The sequence below is a fragment of the Cyphellophora attinorum genome, assembly GCF_001299255.1.
Source record: "Cyphellophora attinorum strain CBS 131958 chromosome Unknown Contig40, whole genome shotgun sequence".
NCBI lineage: Eukaryota > Fungi > Ascomycota > Eurotiomycetes > Chaetothyriales > Cyphellophoraceae > Cyphellophora > Cyphellophora attinorum.
Genome location: NW_017253268.1, coordinates 189285 through 209079, shown reverse-complemented (window position 1 = coordinate 209079; position 19795 = coordinate 189285). Strand labels below are relative to the sequence as shown.

Sequence of the window (19795 nt, the reverse complement as noted above, 5' to 3'; positions counted from 1 at the left end):
CTTACGCGAGATGTCGTGACCGTGAACGTGCAGAGGATGAGCAGCGAAGAACTCGTTGCGCACGATGAAGTACACCCATTGATTGGCCTGGCCGAGGACGATGGAGTTGCGGACCGAAGCAGTGCTGTTGGTCGACTCGACACCGTTGAGGAGGTTGGGGTTCTCGGCAAGCGTCTGGAGAGTGGGCTCGGTGTAGCTGACGTTCATGAAGTTGTTGTTGATGAACCACTGAACAACCGATTGGTTGGCGCTGGGAGTAGCAACACGGCCAGCAGGCAGGGACTTCTGGCCAGCAGCGAAGAGAGCAGCTGAACCAGCTGTCTTCTCAAGGTAAGGCACAAGCTTGGCAAGGGGCTCATCGTTGCAAGTAGCGAATGTGGCGTTGGTGACATTGCCGAAGTTGTTGAGAGGCAGGGTGAGCTGAGCATCGGCGTACTGGATGATACCGTTGGCAAGAGACAGACCAGTGTTGCGAGGCACTGATGGGCAACCAGTCTGGGTGACAGCGCGCAGGAAGTAGTTGGCAGATGGCTGATCAGCCTTGAGGACGATATCGTAACGCTGACCAGGGGCAATGTTGAGCCAAGTGGTGACATACGGCTTGATGGGCACGAAGTCGGCAGCGATGACCTCAAACTGATGGTTGTCGAAGTGGACGGAGTAAGCTTCCTGAGCAGCACCGTTAATAATGCGGAACAAGTGCTTCTTGCCCTTCTGAACCTTCCAGAGAGCGTGCTTGCCTGTGCTGAGATCGACAGCCTTGTTGTTGCCATTGAGGAGGTAGTTCGATGTGACAACAGCGGCTTGGCCGAAGTGAGCAATGCGGTCAGCTTGTGCTGCAGCAGTGCCGGCTGGGAAGGTGTCAGAGATGAAGACGTGACCCATGTCGATATCGTAATCAGCAGTAGCAGGGCCGTGAATGATGATGGGACCACGGATACCGTCACCGTACTGAGACAGCAAGTGAGAGTGGTACCACGCAGTACCGTAGGAGCTTGCGCGCCATGAGTACTTGCGAGACTGGCCTGGTGCGACAGCGCATTCAGAAACACCTGGAACACCGTCCTGGTCATTGGTGCCTTTATGGTGAATGCCGTGCCAATGGATAGTGGTGGCGTTGGTGGTGAGCTTGTTGATGACATCGATCTCAACCCAGTCGCCCCAGTTGCACTCGATGACGGGACCAGGAGACTGGCCGTTGATGGCGAAGCTGAGAATTGGGCCAGCATCGTAGCTGAGAGTGGTGTTGGTAATCTCGAGAGTATACTTGCAGGTCTTGCCTGAGTCGTACTCCTTGTAGTAGTCGGTGTCAATAGACTTGCCATCGCACCACTTGGATCGAGAGCCGGGGCTGTTGCACTTGTTTTCTGGGAGACCTGAGCCAGGCTTGGTGCACTCGCCATCGAAAGGTGGGAGATCTGTGGGACCGGTGTGGCCGCCAGTGCCTGTGCCTGTACCTGTGGCTGTAGCAGTCTTGGTCCAGTCGTGCCATGGAGCGTGAGGCGCTTGGTTGTCTTCGAATCCTCAGCAGCTTCACTGCTCAGCTTGTCGAGCCAGCTCTGCCACAGATCCGCATCCTCCTTGGGGCCCTTGCCACTTCCCGAGCCGCCATGTCCGCCATTACCCGGTCCATAACCGCCTGGGCCACTTCCACCTGGGGTGTTCGTTGGAGTGCAAACGGGAGGCTTTGTTGTTGCGGGACAGATAGTATGTGTGTTCGTGACAGTCTTGGTGATGGTAACCTCGCTTGCTGGTGCGCCAGCAGAAGCAGAAGAAACCTTCAAGATGGTGGCCGCAGCCAAAAGAGCGTGGGTTCGTCCGAAGACCATGGTTAACGAAAGGACGCAAGCTTAACCTGCTTGCAACAGGGAGTGATACAAACAAACAGAATGCAGAACGATGAGAGGGAAGAGAAGAACCGCTTGCACATAGGCAGAATGGGAGGTAGTAGGTTTTGTGGGCAATACGACAGCAGTCGCATACACTCAAACAGGACTAGGCGAGGAGACGGCGCCACTGGGACATCGCGAAATAGTCCACTAACACGGGGATAGTTGGGCTAGTTTGAAGATCTCAATCAGGAACAGCCAGTCTGTCGGTCACTGGCGGCGGTGCCTGACATCAGTCAGATGTCGGAGGCCGGAGCCTGGAACCTGGGCAGCTGATGATCGAGCCCGTAAAACATCGAACAAAGGAGCGTCAACACCTCGCAAACGTCTACTGGGGGTGTAGATTATTCTGGGACTCACCCACGGAAGCCAATGACAAAGAAGCTATGACTAGCAGTATATGTGACAAGCGAGGACGCGAGGAGATTCAGGCAGACCGCGCAGTACAGCGCTTGTTCGAGCATACTGTGGAAATTTGAGCGCAGCAAAAGGATGGACGGTTGTGACGGCTGAAAGCAGAGAACAGGGAGGAGAGGAGTGGACGAAGTTCAGGAGGAGTGGGTTCAGGGGTCGTTAGAGAAGTCTTGGTCGTTGCTGCAAGCTTTGCCAAGCGAGGGTTCCTTCCCCCAATGAGATGCCAAGCAGGGGTAGTTGCACATTTTTAGGAGCTTTGGGCTTCGCGCGATCCACGTGTGGGAGTCTTTCTCTTCGAAAACCCATCTTGGCCTTCTCGCTTCGTTTCCGCTAGCGACTCGTGCTAATGTCATAAGCAATCAAACAGCGCCTTGATGTGACACATTGCAATCTGTTAGACGAGCCTGCCCCTGGATCTGGGACAGATCCTGCACTTCCCACCATGAACCTCAAGATGGGTTCATGCAGCGATGATGTTTGCTTTGTACTGCGGTTCAATCACACATGGGACGTGGAATCGATTTCATATCCCTTGAAGTTTTTGCAGTACCACATCGACGAAACTTTGGCAGCGAACGTGTTGGTCCTGCAGGAAGCCGCCCAATATAACCGTTTCAGCCTCGTAGCCAATCATACACTTACGGTGACATCGTTGCTGGAACCTCACGGCGAGGCTGATTTCCGGGCGCTCAAACAATTCCCTCCAATTGGATCCGCCTTAAATACACTCCATCTTTATCAATAACACCTCCGGACACAGCCTCACACCGGTTGCCTCTCCCACATAGCACGCGCTTTCACAAATGCACAACGTCTTGTTGGCATGGTCCGACTTCGGATGTATAGTCGTAAGGTGTAAGAGCGCATGCACCTCCGTCCCGCACACCGGCGAAGGCAAACAGAGCCACACAAAATTGTTCGACGTTGATCGTGAAGGGTTGACGGCGTGATGCGCATCAACAATCGTATATGGTAAGATCTGCCGTTCGTTTCGAGAATCCTTCGCTTCCGCAACAGAAGCGTCGCAAGGCTGATACGTCGGTACTCCGACGTACCGTCCTTCTTGATCTGGAGTATGCACACGAAAGTTCCGATTGACGTCTTTACTGTAATCACCATAAGTCCTGGAGTTCCGATTCTCTATTTCAGCGCCTTTGCTGGAGCTCGAGGCGTCCACAGGTCCTGTCTTGCTGAGATTGCGGGGGCTGATCGTGCTATTCGTACGAGAGGTACACTGACGCCTCCTTCATTGTTGATCGGTCCCGGGCAACGCAGGCCTATGCCAGGATGAGTGGCCTGCCCTGTCAGAACGATGCAACGACCACGGCAGAGGTTTGCATAGCGCGAGTATCCCATGATACCTCAGCAGCCTCTGATTCACAGCGATGCATGAACACTTCGTTAGTGCGCTAGAGTTTTGACGATCTGAGAAATATCTGACCGAACGTGGCCTTGGGCGGTTCTATCAGAGCCACCTCTACCGTTGCCTGGGCAGGGTTGGCAGCGCTCTGGACCGATAGGAGATCCTCAGTTACCGCATTATCCTCTGAGCACGTCGCATCGACGGGCATCTGGTATGGGGTAGGCCGACAGGTCCAATGGGTGGCGAGGGCTTCCCAGCCCCAACGTCTGATCTTGGCGCAGTCCAGCAACACGTTGCAGACGGGGTGTACCTGCTCGTGCTCGGAGACAGGCCTGCGCCAGTTTCTGTAGTCAACAGCTTCCGGATCTTCAACCACCTGCCAAGGTCGAGCAGGCTCGGACTTCAGCAACCGGACCTGGATGAACACGGGTTGGTCTTTGTAGATGAAGGTACACGCTCCGAGTGCCTCGTTGTTACGCACTGTACCTCCTTCGTCCCATATCGCCCATTGGAACCCTGTAGTGCGTGCGTTGGACACGTTTGCATGCTCAGGGGACTCCGTCCGTTCTTTATGCGTCATGGTGGCTGCGAACCATAATAAAGCTCGATGCATCTCGATCCATACGGGATGAAAAGGGCTCGGTCTTAGGGATCGTTGCGGTTCCTGCACGATTGCAGCCTGCAGCTCGAGTTTCTGTAGCCCGGGCCAGCTAGCTAGCAACGTTCTAAAGCACTCTACGTCGAAGTCCGCTTTCAAGACCGACTCAGTCCGTAATCGCAAGCTCAGGCACTGGACAGTCGCTACAATTTTGTCGCTAGTCCGTGCTGGCGGACGAGATAGAAATGCTTCAGCATTGTTGAAGTGGAACCAGAACTTCTTATTGAGTATATCGTTTCCGATCTTGTGCAGCTTGGTGTGGACGCTCAAGATTGCCAGCGCGTGGTGTGGCAGGGTCGCTAGGTTTGTATGGCCTTGCAGATGGCTTCCAGTGAGTGCCCCGGCAAATCTGCACCTGACAGCACGTCGAGCCGCCCGAGCAGTGCTGTCCCTAGCATTGGGTGACAGAAACCAGAACAAGGGTCTTCGCGTGTGCCACCATACGGGCACCAAAGTGGTGACTGGTTCGCTGAAGGGCTCCCCAGGATTGCAGAAGTTGAGATCGCCGAGTAGATCGCCCGGATCGGCTGCTCTCTCTGCCAGCTGTTGCAGCAATGCGGCCGTAGGCTTTCGTCGGTACGCCCACGACAAGACTTGGTCACAGATGATCTCTAGAACTTCGGCAGGTAGGTGGATAAGCTGCGATCGACTTGAGCTGTTGCCGGCTGCTGTCTGTCGGCAGGAATACATGCGACTATACCGAGTCTCCCTGTCCATGTCCGCCATTGTTGCGATCTTGCAGGCCTTTACTGATTGGGCAATGGTCGGCAAGCCGTAGATCGCCTAATACGTTGAGAGCAGGGCGCGGTGCAGTGAGCAAAAGATGAGTAGGTTCCAGAGAAGCAAGAGCAGCAAGAGGAGTCGCAGCTGGATCTCGCAAGCTCAACATCTTGAATTGGACAGGTGGGTCCTTAGACGATCGTGTGCTTTCAACTCTCGTCGAAGCAAAGCTACCAGCAAACTGTCGGTCCACAGTGTTCAGCTGGCAACATCGCCATTTATTTAGTGTGGGTTGCATTTTCTGCCTCTAGACACCCACAAGATCCTGTTTCTCAGTGAAGGAGGCCACAGCCTCCGCCGTGAGAAGCCCACGCGCCGGACATACAGGTGTAACGTCATTGTCATAAGAGGTATGTCGGTGGTAGGTGCTGTAGTGCGTCGAATGCCGCTCATCAACGATGGGAGATTCGTGCTTTTATGGCTCGATGGTGGAAAGAGACGGATACACCGACAGTTGGAGCCCAGCCGGTGGAGATGAGAGGAGACTCCCAATGACTATAGCACCAGTCAGCTGCCGTGCGTAGGTTGTGGGACAACGGAAGATGACTGGACAGGAGCTCTTTGATATCAGATAGCCCTGCAAAGAGCTGAGGGAAGGGGTGGAGCGGAAAGTTCCAAAGTACCTCAGCTGGTTTCCGCTGCCTATCTTGTGATGTCGGTACCGCGGACGAAGCTCGCTCCGAGAAACCTGATGGAAGTGCAGGAAGGGAAGCCGGCCTGCCTTACTTGGTCGTGTGGACGCAAAGTGATCAGATATTGGCAAAAGGCGCATGTTAGACGTTGGCCGACTTCAAGGCTCTTCTTGATATTTTGAAAATTGCATTGGACTCAGGCTTATAACGTGACTCTGTCAAAGCTGTCAGAACGTTGCAGCGGCAATTGAGTCCCCATGTTCTTGAACGTTGGTAGTAATAGGACACGCGTGAGCGAGCTTCTGGATCGGATATATTCTTGTCATCCGGCTTGAGTTGAGCCCGGCAGGGAAGTTGGCAGGCGCACATGCTTCACCTGGAGGTCCACCGTGGCTGCCGACAATTGCACTTCTCAGTCCGTGCAAGTCATCGGGCTCGAGTTTTGTTTGCTGACGCTGATCCGATCCGGAACCAATTAAAAGAACCAGGAGCTGGAAGATATCACCTCGCATCAGATGGAGTATGGAATGAACTGTATGTTGCAATGGATTGAGTCAGAACGAGATACAGGTATGTGACCTACTATCTTCTCAACCGCAGCAAAACATTACTGCTCAATTACACGCGTCGCTCCTGCCTCACAGCTTGCTCTGTCCAACAAGCATACTCTTGGCCTCGTTGATCTTCGCAACAGCCTGGTTGACGAACTCGTCGACAATCTCCTTCGCTGACTTCTCCTCCGTCACGACTGCAGAAGCCTTGCCCATAAGGAAAGGCCTGGCATTATCCATCATCTCGTCGCTCATATCGTCGCCCATAGTCTCGAAATCGTGCTCTACAGGGATTGTACCCTTCGCCGTGAGCTCCTTGATCTCAGCCTGCCTGTTCTGCTCCCAGTTGTTGATGTACTCATTTGATCGGACACGTAGTGGGCGACCAGTGAAGATGATGGTGCGGACATTGTCGTCGAAGCCAGCAGTCCTGACGGCTTCCTTGTGTGCTTTGGGAGCACCGGCCTCTTTCGAGAGAACGAATCGCGTACCGACCCAGACGCCTGATGCGCCCAGTGCAAGCGAAGCTGCGAGAGATTGGCCGTTGAAGAGACCGCCGGCTGCGACGACTTGCACGGGTTGCTTGGTGAAGGATGAAGTTTGCTTGGCACACATTGCAGCAACTGTAGGGATGAGGACGGTCGTGGGAACATCGCCGGTGTGACCGCCACCTTCGCCACCTTGAGCACAGATAATGTCGACGTTAAGGTCAAGGCACTTTTGCACGTGCTTCGGGTGGCCGATCATGTTCATGTAAAGGATGCCATTGGCGTGGAGTTTGTCGACCACAGCCTTTGGCGGGACGCCGACAGCAGAAACAAAAAGCCGTGCACCAGAGTCGATGATGATGTCAACGAGTTCGTTGAGTTTGCCCTTGGTGTAGTCGTAACTAGACATAGTTAGTCTTTGTTCTTCAGAGTATGGAATGCCCGTTCGTACTTGGTCTTTCTGGCACTGCCACCGACCTGGGGCAGAAGTAGATCGACACCAAAAGCACCATTCTTGTCCTTGAGATGGCCTTTGAGCTCAGCGATCTGTTCTCTCAGCATGTCTGGAGTATAGCCGACCTGTCCAATGTTAATGATCTGCACCGCTTTGCTCTGGACAACATTTGTTCTTACACCGCCAATGACACCTATGCCGCCAGCATTGGTGACGGCAGCAGCCAGCTTGGGACCTGCTGCCACGTTCATACCAGCTAGCATCACTGGATGCTTGATCTTCAAGAGATCGGTGAGGGTGGTCTTGATCTGCTGTGGGGAAGCCATGGTGTCTGAAGTGTACAATGCGATGCGACGAAGCGGTCTCGAAGTCGTAGGAGGGGTTCTGAGAGAAGCAGCAACGAAGATGTATTGATGAGACGGTGTGCTGAAGAGAAAGAGTGTAATCAATTGTGGGAGCGCAGAAGAAGAAAGGATGCAACGCATGCGCCGCCTTCAGCGGACCAAGCCCCAGGATTGAGGATGGACCGAGGTAGTTGGCCTGTGCAGCCAATGGTGCTCTGACTTACCTCTCCGCTTTCTAGCAGAAGTCTGGAGTAGTACGGCCGTGACCCGCTGCCGGTCACAAGCTCCACGTAATGAAGCAGGGCAAAGAATCTTCGTACTTCGTAGTATGATTCCGATGGTGGAGGTCGCCTCCTTTGCAAAGTTGCTGACCTGTCGAGCCTGTTTACTGATCTCCGCCGAGCGGGCCGCAAATCGTCCACATGTCAGAATCGATGCTGCAACGAGGCTCTCACTCAGCCTTGTCACAGTGGAGTCATGTTCTTGAGATTTTGATCTGCTCGTATCCATGACACCTTGAGAGACATGTATGCTCGACGAATTGTCTCTGTTGTTGAAGCTCGTCGTCGATGACCTCGACGTTCGCCAGCCATGTTGTCCGTCGAGCTCGCATCCGAAACCATGGACCGTTGTCGAAATCTGGCCCCAGGATGCAGCGACGACGTGCTCACCGAGCGGCAATTGCCCTCGGCAGCAACATGGGAAATCGAATCGCCAACATCGAAGCCGCCCTGCATGAGATGAGACAGAGATTCGCCATCCGGAAAGTCAGTCCGCTTTACGAGACGAAGCCGATGTACTACGAAGATCAAGGCTCGTTCATCAATGGCGCTTGTGAAGTAGAGACTGATCTCGACCCGATCAGCTTACTGGACGCGCTACAGTCCATAGAGGACGGACTGGGTCGACAACACACGATCAACAAAGGTCCGAGACCAATAGACCTGGACGTGCTTCTGTATAACAAGCAGCAGTTTCAGCATGAACGTTTGGAAATCCCTCACAAACTCATGCATGAACGGGAATTTGTGCTCAGGCCGCTTAAGGAGTAGGTTTCTGCTCTTCTGCTTGTTATCAATCTCTAATGCGTGAGAAAGCATTCTCCCGTATGCTGTCGTCAATTCATCGGCTCTGCAACATCCAAGCACAGTGATGGACCTCTATATTGGACTGAAAAATCGAGACGAGACCATGTCGCCCGTCACAGAAGTCTCACATCGACTGCCGCTCATCAGATCTATGGACCCGAAGCGGCCGACATCCATAATGGCTATCCTGAACATCACGCCAGATTCGTTCTCCGATGGTGGAAAATTCTCGAGCAGGGATCAGAAGGCTCTGAAACCAAACATCGGAAAGATCATAGCTGCCGGTGCAACGATCTTGGACGTCGGCGGACAAAGCACTCGCCCTCACGCCAAACTCATCAGTGCTGAGGAGGAGCTAGAACGCATCCTGCCCGTTGTTCGTACCATTCGCAAAATGCCAGAGGCTGATGGCGTCGCTATCAGCGTCGACACATTTTACTCCGAAGTAGCCAAAGGTGCTATTGCAGAAGGAGCCGACCTGATCAACGACATTTCAGCGGGACAGATGGATCCCAACATGCTTTCCACCGTGGCAAACTTGAGCAAAACCATTGTGCTGATGCATATGCGCGGCGATCCAAGCACAATGACGAAGCTAACAGACTACCCCCACGGTGTGGTGGAACGCGTCGCGCAGGAGCTATCCCTGCGCTTCCAAGCTGCGTTGGATGCCGGCATCGCACCATGGCGCATCATCCTCGACCCAGGCATTGGCTTCGCCAAGAATCAGGACCAGAATCTGGAGCTGCTCAGACGATTGCGGGAGCTACGTGAGCACCCAGTGAACTTGTCCGGCCCGCCATGGCTTCTCGGCACCAGCCGCAAGGGCTTCGTCGGTAAGGTGACCGGTGTTGCTGATGCTGCGGCGAGACAGTTCGGCACTGCTGCTACGGTCACTGCTAGTATTGCGGGCGGAGCGGACATTGTAAGGGTACATGACGTTAAGGAGATGGCCGAAGTGGTGAAGATGGCGGATGCGATCTATCGGTGATTTGTGCCCTGAAAGGCCAGGAATGGTTCCTTCGACGGATGGGCCATATCTGACACCGGATGCCCCTCTCGACACGCCGGTTGACAACAGTTCTACCATCTCGTCCCAACCAGACTTCTTTCAGTCACGGTCGCCTAGGCGTAAGATCTTCATTGCGAGCGAAAGTCTATGACTACATATCGCGAGAAGAGTAGCATAGCTTGCAACAATAATGCTGTCGTCAATGTCCTTAGATACGGAAGTCGAGATTCTTGTTGCAGTGATTCTTGTTTGGTTGAATATATATGCTTGAGATGACCACCATTGAGGACCTCACCACCACCATTCCTGTATGGTCACCAGATACAAAAGCAGGTAGGCACCATACCAACGCCGCCACTGTTGCTAGCGTGTTTCCAGACCACAGGGACTCCTCAACTCAACCGGAACAACATCCCCTTAGCCCACGCCTCCTCCAAAATCCCCAACGCCTTCACACTCTGATGATTCCTAACACTCTCGTCTCCGCCCTGCATTACTCTGTTCCGCGTCCCCACCACCGCCTCCTTCAACATCGCCACACCCGTCGCGCCCCAGAATTGCACGATTCGCTCCGCGCTGTTCTCTAGCATGAACTTCAGCAAGATCAGCTGCCCGATCTGGATCTCTTGGGGCGGTGTGTTGACGATCAAGGCGGTTGATTCCCAGAAATGGGTTGGTGGGAGCGGGTTGAGCGCGCGTGTCTTGCTGAAGTTTCGAAGGGAGATGGCCGCGTAGAGGGCGCCGAGGCCGACGAGGCGATCATAGTGTCCTGATTCGGGAATGAATGATTTTTGGCCGGAGGCATCGGGCTCGCGGCGCCAACACAGACGAGCCTTCAGCAGTCGTGGTCGGTGGAGTGGGCGTGGTGACGCCGAAGAGTTGTGGCGCGCAGGCGTGAAATTTCGCGAGCAGGATTGAGATTAGTGATGCTGGGTGAGGTGAGGGCGGGTTTTGATTCGGGTCTGGGAATTGGAGAGCGGCTTGGCTGAAGACTTGGGCGATGAGGACGCCGGGGGCTTCGGCGGATTTGCCGTTGTCGACGCAGGAGGTTATGCTGAGGGCGATGACGGCTTTGGAGAGGATTGAGAGGACGTATATTGTTAGGCTGGGGACCGTGGGCATGGGATTGGTGGAGGATGGGAGTTGAGTGTGTGGTGGAAGGTAGTCGTTGACGGGGGCTGGTGGGGAGAAGGTGTCCTGGAGGGAGAGTGTGACTACTCTTTTGACTTTTGCCATCTGTTGAGGCTGAGGTTAGCTCTGGTGTTTGATAAGGGTATATGGTTCGACTTACGGCTTCTTTGTTCTCTGCCGGACCGTCGATGCGTAATTGGCCCACGGCTTTCTTGATCTCTCGCCGCATCTCGCCCACCTTGGTTTTGAACTCCTTGACTGATTTTGATTGCTCCCAGAAGTCAACACGGAACTTCTTCAGGCGTTGATGAAGCGCAAGGTACTCTTGGTGGTGAGTCTCGATGTGTGCAGGTACCGCCTGAGAGCTCGCAGCAGCGGCAGGCGAAGCCGAGAGTGCAGATGGAGGTGGCAGTGCGGCGGCAGCCTGAGCCTTCCGTTGCTGTTCAAGCTGCTCTTGTCGTGAAGCTTCATCTTCGGCGTCTTTCCTGGCTTTCTCGGCTTGCTGCTGTTGCTCTTGTTGCTTACGCTCATCCTCTTGCCTCTTCGCGTCGTCAGCGGCCTTTCTTCGCTGCTCGTCCTCTTTGCGTATCCGGTCTGCTTCTGCCCTCTTGGCAGCTTCTTCTTTTTCGGTCTGCTCTCTTACCCTTCGCTCCTCCGCTTCTGTCGCTTCTTGTTCTGCTCTAGCTTTGCGCTGCCTCTCCTCTTCTTCTTGCTGTTTCCTTCGCTCCTCTTCCTGCTGGCGTCGACGTTCCTCCTCAATATGGGCTTGCAGAGCAGCCTCGGCTTCCTCTCTGACCGAGTCCCGACTTGCCTTTGACTCTCTCAAGCGAAGCTCATCTGTTTCCGCCTTGATCCTTTGCTTTGCATCAAGGGCTTCCTGGAAAATAAACTTTTGGTGGTAGTAGACCTTGGCATGCTGCTGCTCTTGTAGGTTGAGGTTATCGAAGAAGTTGACCAGGTCATGTTGCGCGGGCGAGCGTGCTGGCGACTCTCGCCTTACCGAGGACTCTCTTTTCATTAGAGGGCTGCTCCTCTGACGAGGTGAGCTGTACAGTCCGTCCGTGTACGGAGACTGGCCTCGAGCCATCAATTTGATATCACGTGATATCCCTTGATTCGCGTCTTAAGTTTCAAGAAGACGCGTGTCCTTGTCTGGATTGAGTAGCACAAAATGTATGCAACGAAGTTCGGCCAGTCGCTAGGAGTTTCAGGCGATGTAGGGTAGTGCTTATGCCCGTGCTCAAGGCACTTGGCACATCGTGATACAAAGACGTCGTGAAATGGTTCAAGAAACTGGATTGGAACAAAGATTTTGTTACTGAGACCAGCTGATCTGATGAAGTCTGGCGCTGTTCGTGGCTTGGTCGCAAGGTTTTACAGAGTGGTCGAGAATGAGAGACGTCGTTGTCGAGAGGTTGGGGTGTTAGAACGTCTGACAAAGAGTTCGTAGATGAAAGAAGCCTTCAAGCAGTCTCGAGGAACAGACATAAGGTACTTTAGTGAAGGCATCGAAGTCTTGGCGTAAATGTGAAGCAGTGGTGCGGAACCATTAAGCAAGTGTCGAGCCTAGCCTATGCCCATCTCCCGCCAGTCTCACAGCAACAGCCAGGCACCCACACCACCATAAGCATCCCAGGTTAGGCCTGAAATAGTGATGTGGGGTGCTAGTGAGGTCGGCCAAGAACTAGCCTGTAGGATGGAGAGACACCTCAGCCCTCCGCAGTTAAGCAGCACCCTCACTATCAAATAATACGTCCTCACCATACCTCGTCGACACTCTCATCATCCCTCCACTCCTTGTCATCCCATCATCCACCACTCTCTCTACGACATCGTCCTTCTCGCATTCTTTGAGAATCGTCAATCGCAGACACTGCTCCGAGTTACACTCTCTTGTATTGAGTAAAGTGAATACTTTCGCACACTGCGCCTTCCGCCTGTCAATCCCTCCCCTACCGAACTACTCGAAAACTCGAACAAGCAGGTGCTACAGGACATCGTTGCTGTTTCCCAAATTGTGCTCCTGCCACAAGTCGTCGTCGGCAGTGACCATATTCTCATTAAGACTCGGCCAACGCTCTGTCTGATCTGATATCTCCCATACACCACAGCTGCAGGCCGCTGCTTGCAACAGTTCCCGCCAACGCTTATCGGAGTGTCACTCCTGCTATCAAGCATATCACCGGTCCCTTGACCGATAGTATCTCTTCGCTGCATTGATTGCCAGTACTGCCACAGGTGCGTATCCTACCCTCGGTCTCACTTCACTGCTTCTGGCCCCCACCACCTCCGTCACCTCCGCATCCACCTTTCGCAGATAACTGCGTCCAGTAACCATTGCTGACCATTGTCCATCTTCAGCTCGTACCTTCTCGCAGTCCTTTCAAGAGATCGTCGAGCCGTCTCAGCCTCAACGACCCTCGATTCCACTTCATCTCGTCCGTACTCCCCCGAGTCCTCACGAGCAGAACCCCACGATGGCTCAATCGGGCCAGGGTCAAGCCGGCGGTGTGCCTGGGCCTGCAGGACGCCGACTGCACATTGCTCATCGCAGAAGCCCGTCCGAGCTGACCCCTTTGATGAGTACGTTGCTCCCACATCTGATTGGACTCGAGGCTGATAACAGAAACAGTGGAACAACTCGCTCTTCAGCAGCAAATCGAAATGCTTCAGCAACAGCAACAGCAGATCGCTGCGACTCACCAGCAATATGTGAACATGGGCATGATCCCTCAGCAGCCACTCCAAGGCATGCCAGGGTACTCCCCTGTTCAAGGCCAGCCCAACATGGCCAACATCTCCCCTAACCAGAACTTCCAGTTCCCACAAATGCAACAAGGCATGGGTGTTCAGATGAACGCCCCCACACAGCCAGCTTCCCATCGCCGCAATCAGTCCGGCGTTCCTGGAATGGGCCCTCCCCCGCGCCTTCTTCCGGAACCGCACAGTTCGTTGACAACAATCAGCAAGCAATGGGTCAGAATCGTGACACCGGAGCTGGTCGCGGCCGTGGCGGCCCACCAGGAGGTGGTCACGCTCGCCGACATTCTCTTGCTCTCCCGGAAGCAAAGAAGGCTGCTGAGCTGGCCGAGAAGAAACGGACCACAGCCGGCTTCCAGTTCCCTGTTCCAGGCAGTGAAGGTGCCACAGATAGTCCATCCACGATGACGCCCACGGACAACGTTTTGTCCAGTTCAAGTCCTTCCGCAGGTGGCCTTGGACTCCAGCGAGCAGGCAATGCTCGTGTGACAGGCCATGGACGCAGCCAGAGCATGGCCGTTGGCCGTGGCGGTGCTGGCGCTGGACGAGGTGGTGGCAATTTCCAATTTCCCCCTCCATCAGATGGCCAGCAGACTGACAGTGGCATCCAACGTCGCGGTAGCCAAGGTGGCCACGCACGACAGGGCTCTCGCAACTTTGACGGCAACTGGCGTCAACCTCAGACTCAACAGCAAGATCAGGTCCAGCAACCAATGGGATCGTTCTCTCAGCCTCAAGGTCTGAACCCAGCCACGAGTGGGTTTCAACCGGGTCATCGTGCTCGAGGATCGGTCAATCAGTCAATTGGCTCCATCAGTGGGTTTCAGTACCCTGGTCAACCTGGCATGATGCAAATGCCACAAGGCCAAATGATGATGGCACCACAGATGTACGCCGGCCAACAGCTCAACGCGCTGCAAATGGCCCAACTGCAGGCTATACAGAATGCAGGCCTTCAACTGCCACCTGGTGCAAATCCTGCGATGGGTCTCCAACAGCAGCAACAGCAGAGAAAGACTCTGTTTACTCCTTATCTTCCACAAGCCACTCTGCCGGCGTTGCTCAACGATGGTCAGCTCGTTGCTGGTACACTTCGTGTCAACAAGAAGAATCGGTCCGATGCGTATGTTACTACCAACGACTTGGACGCTGATATCTTCATCTGTGGTAGCAAAGACCGCAACCGTGCTTTGGAGGGCGATCTCGTTGCTATCGAACTACTGGACGTGGACGAAGTGTGGGGTCAGAAACGCGAAAAAGAAGAGAAGAAGAAACGCAAGGACACCACCGAGATGCGTCATGATCGCGGCAGCAAAAGTGACAACTCTGCCGTCGAGACGCCTTCCATCGCACCTGATGGCAGTATTCGTCGTCGTGGCAGCTTGCGACAGCGTCCCACACAGAAGAAGAACGACGACGTCGAGGTCGAGGGACAGAGCTTACTGCTCATGGAAGAGGAAGAGATAAGCGACGATCACAAGCCACTTTACGCCGGTCATGTCGTTGCTGTCATCGAGCGTGTCGCTGGCCAGATGTTCTCTGGCACCCTTGGTCTGCTCAGACCGTCTAGCCAGGCCACGAAGGAGAAGCAAGAAGCCGAACGCGGTGCACGTGACGGCAATGCCCATGGCCGCACTGAGTCTCGCCAACAAGACAAGCCCAAGATTGTCTGGTTCAAGCCGACTGACAAGCGTGTGCCGCTCATTGCCATTCCTACTGAGCAAGCTCCTCGCGACTTTGTGGACAAGCACCAAGATTATGCAAATCGCATCTTCGTTGCTTGTATCAAGCGATGGCCGATCACCTCGTTGCATCCGTTTGGTACGCTCGTTGAGCAACTTGGCGAGATGGGCGATCTCCGCGTCGAGACCGATGCTCTGCTCCGCGACAACAACTTCGCTTCTGACGAGTTCTCCGATGCCGTAACGAAGAGCGTCGGCTGGGAGGACTGGTCTCTCGAGAAGGAAGATGAAGCAAGCTTGGGTGCACGTCGCGACCTCCGCGGAGAGCGTGTCTTCACCATCGATCCCACCGGCAGCAAGGAGCTGGATGATGCCATCCACATCAAACAGCTTGACAATGGCAAGGTTGAGCTTGGTGTACACGTCACTGATGTGGCTCACTTCATCAAGGCGAATTCTCTCGTTGACCGCGAGGCGAAGAAGCGTGGCACTGGCGTTTATTTGATGACCCGTGCTGTCAACATGCTGCCGCCTAAGCTGACCTTTGACGTCTGCTCACTTACGCCTGGCCAGGGTCGCTTGACTGTCAGTGTCATCATGACAGTCGACGCCTCTACCGGCAAGATCGAAGGCGAACCTTGGATAGGACGAACTATAATCCAAAGCTCTGGCAAAGTCACGTACGACGATGTTGATGCCATCGTTAAGGGCGCTGGCACTACTGAGCTCGATAAGCCAACCTCGGACGCCGTGAAGACTCTGCACAATGTTGCCACCAAATTCCGCATGGCTCGGTTCGGTAATAGGTCGACTAACATTCCTCCTCTCCGCCTTATCTACCAGCTCGACGATGAAAACGTTCCCGTGGAACAGAACATCTTCAACTCGTCAGCAGCGCACGAAATTCTTGAGGAGATCAGCTGCAAAGCAAATGCCTTCGTGGCGCAGAAGTTGTTCGCTGCGATGCCCGACAAAGCATTCCTCCGTCGCCAGTCTCCACCCAACCCGCGGCGCTTGGTGACATTCGCCGAACGCATGACCAAGGCTGGGCAAGAGATTGATGCCAACAGCTCTGGCACCTTACAGAACAGTCTCTTCAAGGTCTCCGACGTGGATCTTCGCAAGGGCATGGAGACCCTGCTGGTCAAGACCTTCCAGCGTGCGAAATACTACATTGGTTCCCAAGTGCCAGAAGAGGCCCGTCAGCACTACACCCTGAATCTGCCTCTTTACACTCATTTCACTGCGCCGACCCGTCGCTATGCGGACATCGTCGTTCATCGCCAACTCGAGGCTGTCTTGTCTGACGGCGCGATCGAGTTCACCGAGGACCTCGAGAACCTTGCAAAGACCGCAGAGCAATGCAACAACAAGAAAGACTCTGCGCAAGCTGCCCAAGAGCAGAGCGTCCATATCGAATCTTGCCGAATGATGGACAAGAAGAGTCAGGAAGTCGGCGGTGATCTCATCAGCGAAGGTATCGTCATCTCCGTCTACGAGTCAGCATTCGATGTGCTCATACCCGAGTACGGCTTTGAAAAGCGTGTTCATTGTGATCAGCTTCCTCTGAAGAAGGCTGAGTATCGCAAGGATGAGCGTGTACTCGAGCTCTACTGGGAGAAGAATATCCCTTCCTCCGCATATGTTCCCGAAGACGAGCGCCCTCGTGGCGCAGCCAGCACCAAGGCTGCCACCGATTCCGAGTCCGCACGCCAGCGTGCTAAGGAGCGCTACGAGGCTCAACGCAAGCAGACCGACACCAACACTGTGTCGATCCAAGAGGCCGAAAGTCTTTTCGATACCGATGACGAGCTCGCTGAAGGCGTTGCAGGTGTATCTCTCAACGCTAACGGTCGCCCTACTCAGAGCGTTCCTGGATCTCCTGCTCGTAACGGCCTCTCCGAGCAATCCCGAACGCAATCTGATTCCAAAATCGCCAAGCACAGCGATCTACCAGAAAGTCAGCTCACCGACAAACAGAAGTACTTGAAGTACTTCGACCTCCGAGAAACCGATGGCGAGAGCATTCAGGATGTTCGGGAACTCACTCGCGTTCCAGTCATCCTGGCTGTTGATCTCACCAAGTCACCACCGTAAGTCATCTACCCTTCCTTCGTTGTCCATCACTCACATTTTTCAGTTGTTTGACCATTCGTTCAATCAACCCGTACGCACTATGAAGTGACGTATCGATACCATCAATTAGCTGCGACGCGCCCCTAAGATTGAGTATGTACAGAGGTTGTATAATCTAGACAGCCTGGTCCACCATTGACTTTTGGCACGAGAAGAAGATTATCAGCAGGTGGCGGGATAGCGGTCACAATAACGGTCACAGTTCAGCGAATAGGTTAGCCCAATAAAAGTATTGCAATATCTCACTATCGACTTCTTCAATGATCTGCACCGAAGACTGGTCACATTCGACAGCGGTGCTATTTGCATCGTATGCAATTGCTGATGAAGCAACAGAAGCAGGACTCGAGGCAGATGAAGTAAGGTGAGTCGCTATGCAGATCCTCGCCTTGTGATACGCTCATCTGGCAGCAGCGTACATATTCCGCCCTTTCTGAAGAGTCGTATTTCAGATACGCTGGCGGTGAGCTCGGATCACGAGCTGCTCTTCCGCAAGTCGAACCACCCACCATGTGGGGAAGTCGCGATGTGAAGAATTGCACGATGCCGGGCCACACGATCAGTAACTTCTTGTAACAGTCTTTCAGCTTCTCCTTTAAGCAGAAGATGCTCGTCGACACATGAGGGCGCTCCTCGATACATGACCGAGAAGTCACGATGCACTGCTCTTTCAAATTTTTGCCTTTCGTGGTTACGGCCGTAGATGCTGTCCAGCATCGAAATTATCACGACCGTCTCCACAAACGCAACGCGATCGTCGTCGACGGCAGCGGTATATGTCCAGCCCCTTCAGTCACTACTGTCCTCGAAGTCCAAGCTGCGTACTACCATGAGCCGTTTCCCTACAACACTGCCATCGAGCCTTTCAGGAATGGCATTGCCTTCACCGTCTCGAACGCTCCTACGGACGTGACTGTGACCGGCTATGTTACGGGCACCCGCGTTGAGACGCATTCACCCTCTCCAGATATCTCGCCGAGCTCGACTGGTCCCGCTGTCAACACGATAAGTGTCTCTGGACCAGGTTCACTGCTAAACAGCGAAATCAGCTCGCCAACAGCGGCAGAAGCGCAGAGTTCGAGTATTAGGAATGCTCCTCGATCGAGCAGCACCTCCCAGATACCACAAGCTCTGTCTGCTTCGTCACTGGACCCGACTCAAACCACATCTCAATCAGTCACTGTCGCGGACCTTACCTCAGTTGAGCAGACTACGCCGACACCTACGCTCGAGACATTGAGGATTGGGCTCGGGCTACCCTCCGGGACAGTGAGTGATCTGCCATCCGGGTCGTTCCTCCTCTTAGCGTTCACGTCTCTACCTCCAGCGGCCGCTCGTCGAGACAAACGCAACGCAAATGATGCCAACGTTATGACTCAGCGCCCAGCGAAAGAGCTAGAGAGGCGTCAAGAAAGCACGGCGGATCCAGTCTTTGCGGCCGATCTCGCCAACCCCACAGGAAGTCCCGACGCTCCTGGCCGCGACAACTGCGATGATAGCACTCCTATGATTCTTCAGCGAGGCAGCCTCCTTAATTCCGGCTCTGCGATCGCCAAGTTACCAGATGAATCCATGCCTCTGCTCGGATTCCTGGTCGATGACCCCGTCGACGAGGTCAATACCACTTTCGCACTCATCGATGGCTTCTTGAGCTGGATCACGCCCTCGAACGAAGTAGCGGACTTTTTCAGCTGTTCTGGCAGCCTCATTGCCGCGTTCGGCGATGAGGTGCCCGACTCCTGTACGCCTGTCATTGTTGGTGCAATCAATGGCACGGCGTGCTCTAGGGTCGTCGCGCAGACATGAAGGCCGGACTCCGTTTTCGTGGCGCCGCTACTAGATCCGACAAGCACCGTGAGTGGTGAGGAGACCACGAGCAGTATCGAAACAGCGACAATCGCGACTCCGGAGCCGAGTTCGTCACCAACGGCAAACACATCTGCGATATCGAGCTCGACAAACCCGCCTGCAGCAGCCGCCGTCTCAATCTCCTCGTCAGTTTAGGTGTCTTCTTCTGATCCTCCCTCGGTGGACCCGCGAACGTCGAGTACTACGAGTAGCTCTCCAATTACAACGATCGTACCAGTACTTACTGCCGCTTCCGACACAACCACTTCTCCGCCTGCAACGCGCGTCCAAACATCGTCCGCGGCTTCGGGTGTATCCACAAGCTTACAGGCAACGAGCAGCCGGTCAGCTGCGCCATCAGCTACTTCTTCTGCGACATCAGAATTCCCTGCAGTCACCTCGACGCCGATCTCCGGTTCTACTTCGATAGGATTTATCAATACTTTAACGTCCTTACAGGAAAGCGCCAGCCTATCTAGCTCGACGGTGAGTACAAGTCTGGCCGCCTCAAACCCCAGTACAGCATTGACGACAACCTTGCGATCAACACCTCAAAACTTAAATT

The 19795-nt window shown here is 54.2% G+C and overlaps 7 protein-coding genes across 7 annotated transcripts; 3 read left to right on the top strand and 4 right to left on the bottom strand.

Moving 5' to 3' along the window:
* Positions 1-27: 27 nt before the first annotated feature.
* Positions 28-1829, bottom strand: AB675_11740 (Laccase; the record flags this gene model as incomplete). Its single annotated transcript, XM_018140612.1, has 2 exons — positions 28-1514; positions 1538-1829. Coding segments are annotated over 2 exons (1779 nt in total), but the record flags the coding sequence as incomplete, so codon positions are not given.
* A 1883-nt stretch (positions 1830-3712) lies between these two features.
* AB675_11739 (uncharacterized protein) lies at positions 3713-5050 on the bottom strand (the record flags this gene model as incomplete). Its single annotated transcript, XM_018140610.1, has 1 exon — positions 3713-5050. The coding sequence occupies one exon, from the start codon at positions 5048-5050 to the stop codon at positions 3713-3715; it is 1338 nt and encodes a 445-aa protein (XP_017995422.1).
* A 1324-nt stretch (positions 5051-6374) lies between these two features.
* Positions 6375-7555, bottom strand: AB675_11738 (putative nitronate monooxygenase; the record flags this gene model as incomplete). The annotated part of the gene is made up of 2 exons (XM_018140609.1): positions 6375-7176; positions 7227-7555. The coding sequence occupies 2 exons, from the start codon at positions 7553-7555 to the stop codon at positions 6375-6377; spliced, it is 1131 nt and encodes a 376-aa protein (XP_017995388.1).
* Positions 7556-8271: 716 nt separating this feature from the next.
* Positions 8272-9652, top strand: AB675_11737 (Folic acid synthesis protein fol1; the record flags this gene model as incomplete). The annotated part of the gene is made up of 2 exons (XM_018140608.1): positions 8272-8621; positions 8671-9652. 2 exons carry the CDS (start codon positions 8272-8274, stop codon positions 9650-9652), a joined length of 1332 nt encoding a protein of 443 aa, XP_017995399.1.
* A 413-nt stretch (positions 9653-10065) lies between these two features.
* Positions 10066-11891, bottom strand: AB675_11736 (uncharacterized protein; the record flags this gene model as incomplete). The annotated part of the gene is made up of 3 exons (XM_018140607.1): positions 10066-10482; positions 10544-10909; positions 10965-11891. The coding sequence occupies 3 exons, from the start codon at positions 11889-11891 to the stop codon at positions 10066-10068; spliced, it is 1710 nt and encodes a 569-aa protein (XP_017995365.1).
* Positions 11892-13281: 1390 nt separating this feature from the next.
* Positions 13282-17426, top strand: AB675_11735 (Virulence protein SSD1; the record flags this gene model as incomplete). Its single annotated transcript, XM_018140606.1, has 4 exons — positions 13282-13387; positions 13437-13705; positions 13753-17339; positions 17387-17426. The coding sequence occupies 4 exons, from the start codon at positions 13282-13284 to the stop codon at positions 17424-17426; spliced, it is 4002 nt and encodes a 1333-aa protein (XP_017995366.1).
* A 613-nt stretch (positions 17427-18039) lies between these two features.
* AB675_11734 (uncharacterized protein) lies at positions 18040-19188 on the top strand (the record flags this gene model as incomplete). The annotated part of the gene is made up of 1 exon (XM_018140605.1): positions 18040-19188. The coding sequence occupies one exon, from the start codon at positions 18040-18042 to the stop codon at positions 19186-19188; it is 1149 nt and encodes a 382-aa protein (XP_017995421.1).
* Between the last annotated feature and the right edge of the window lie 607 nt (positions 19189-19795).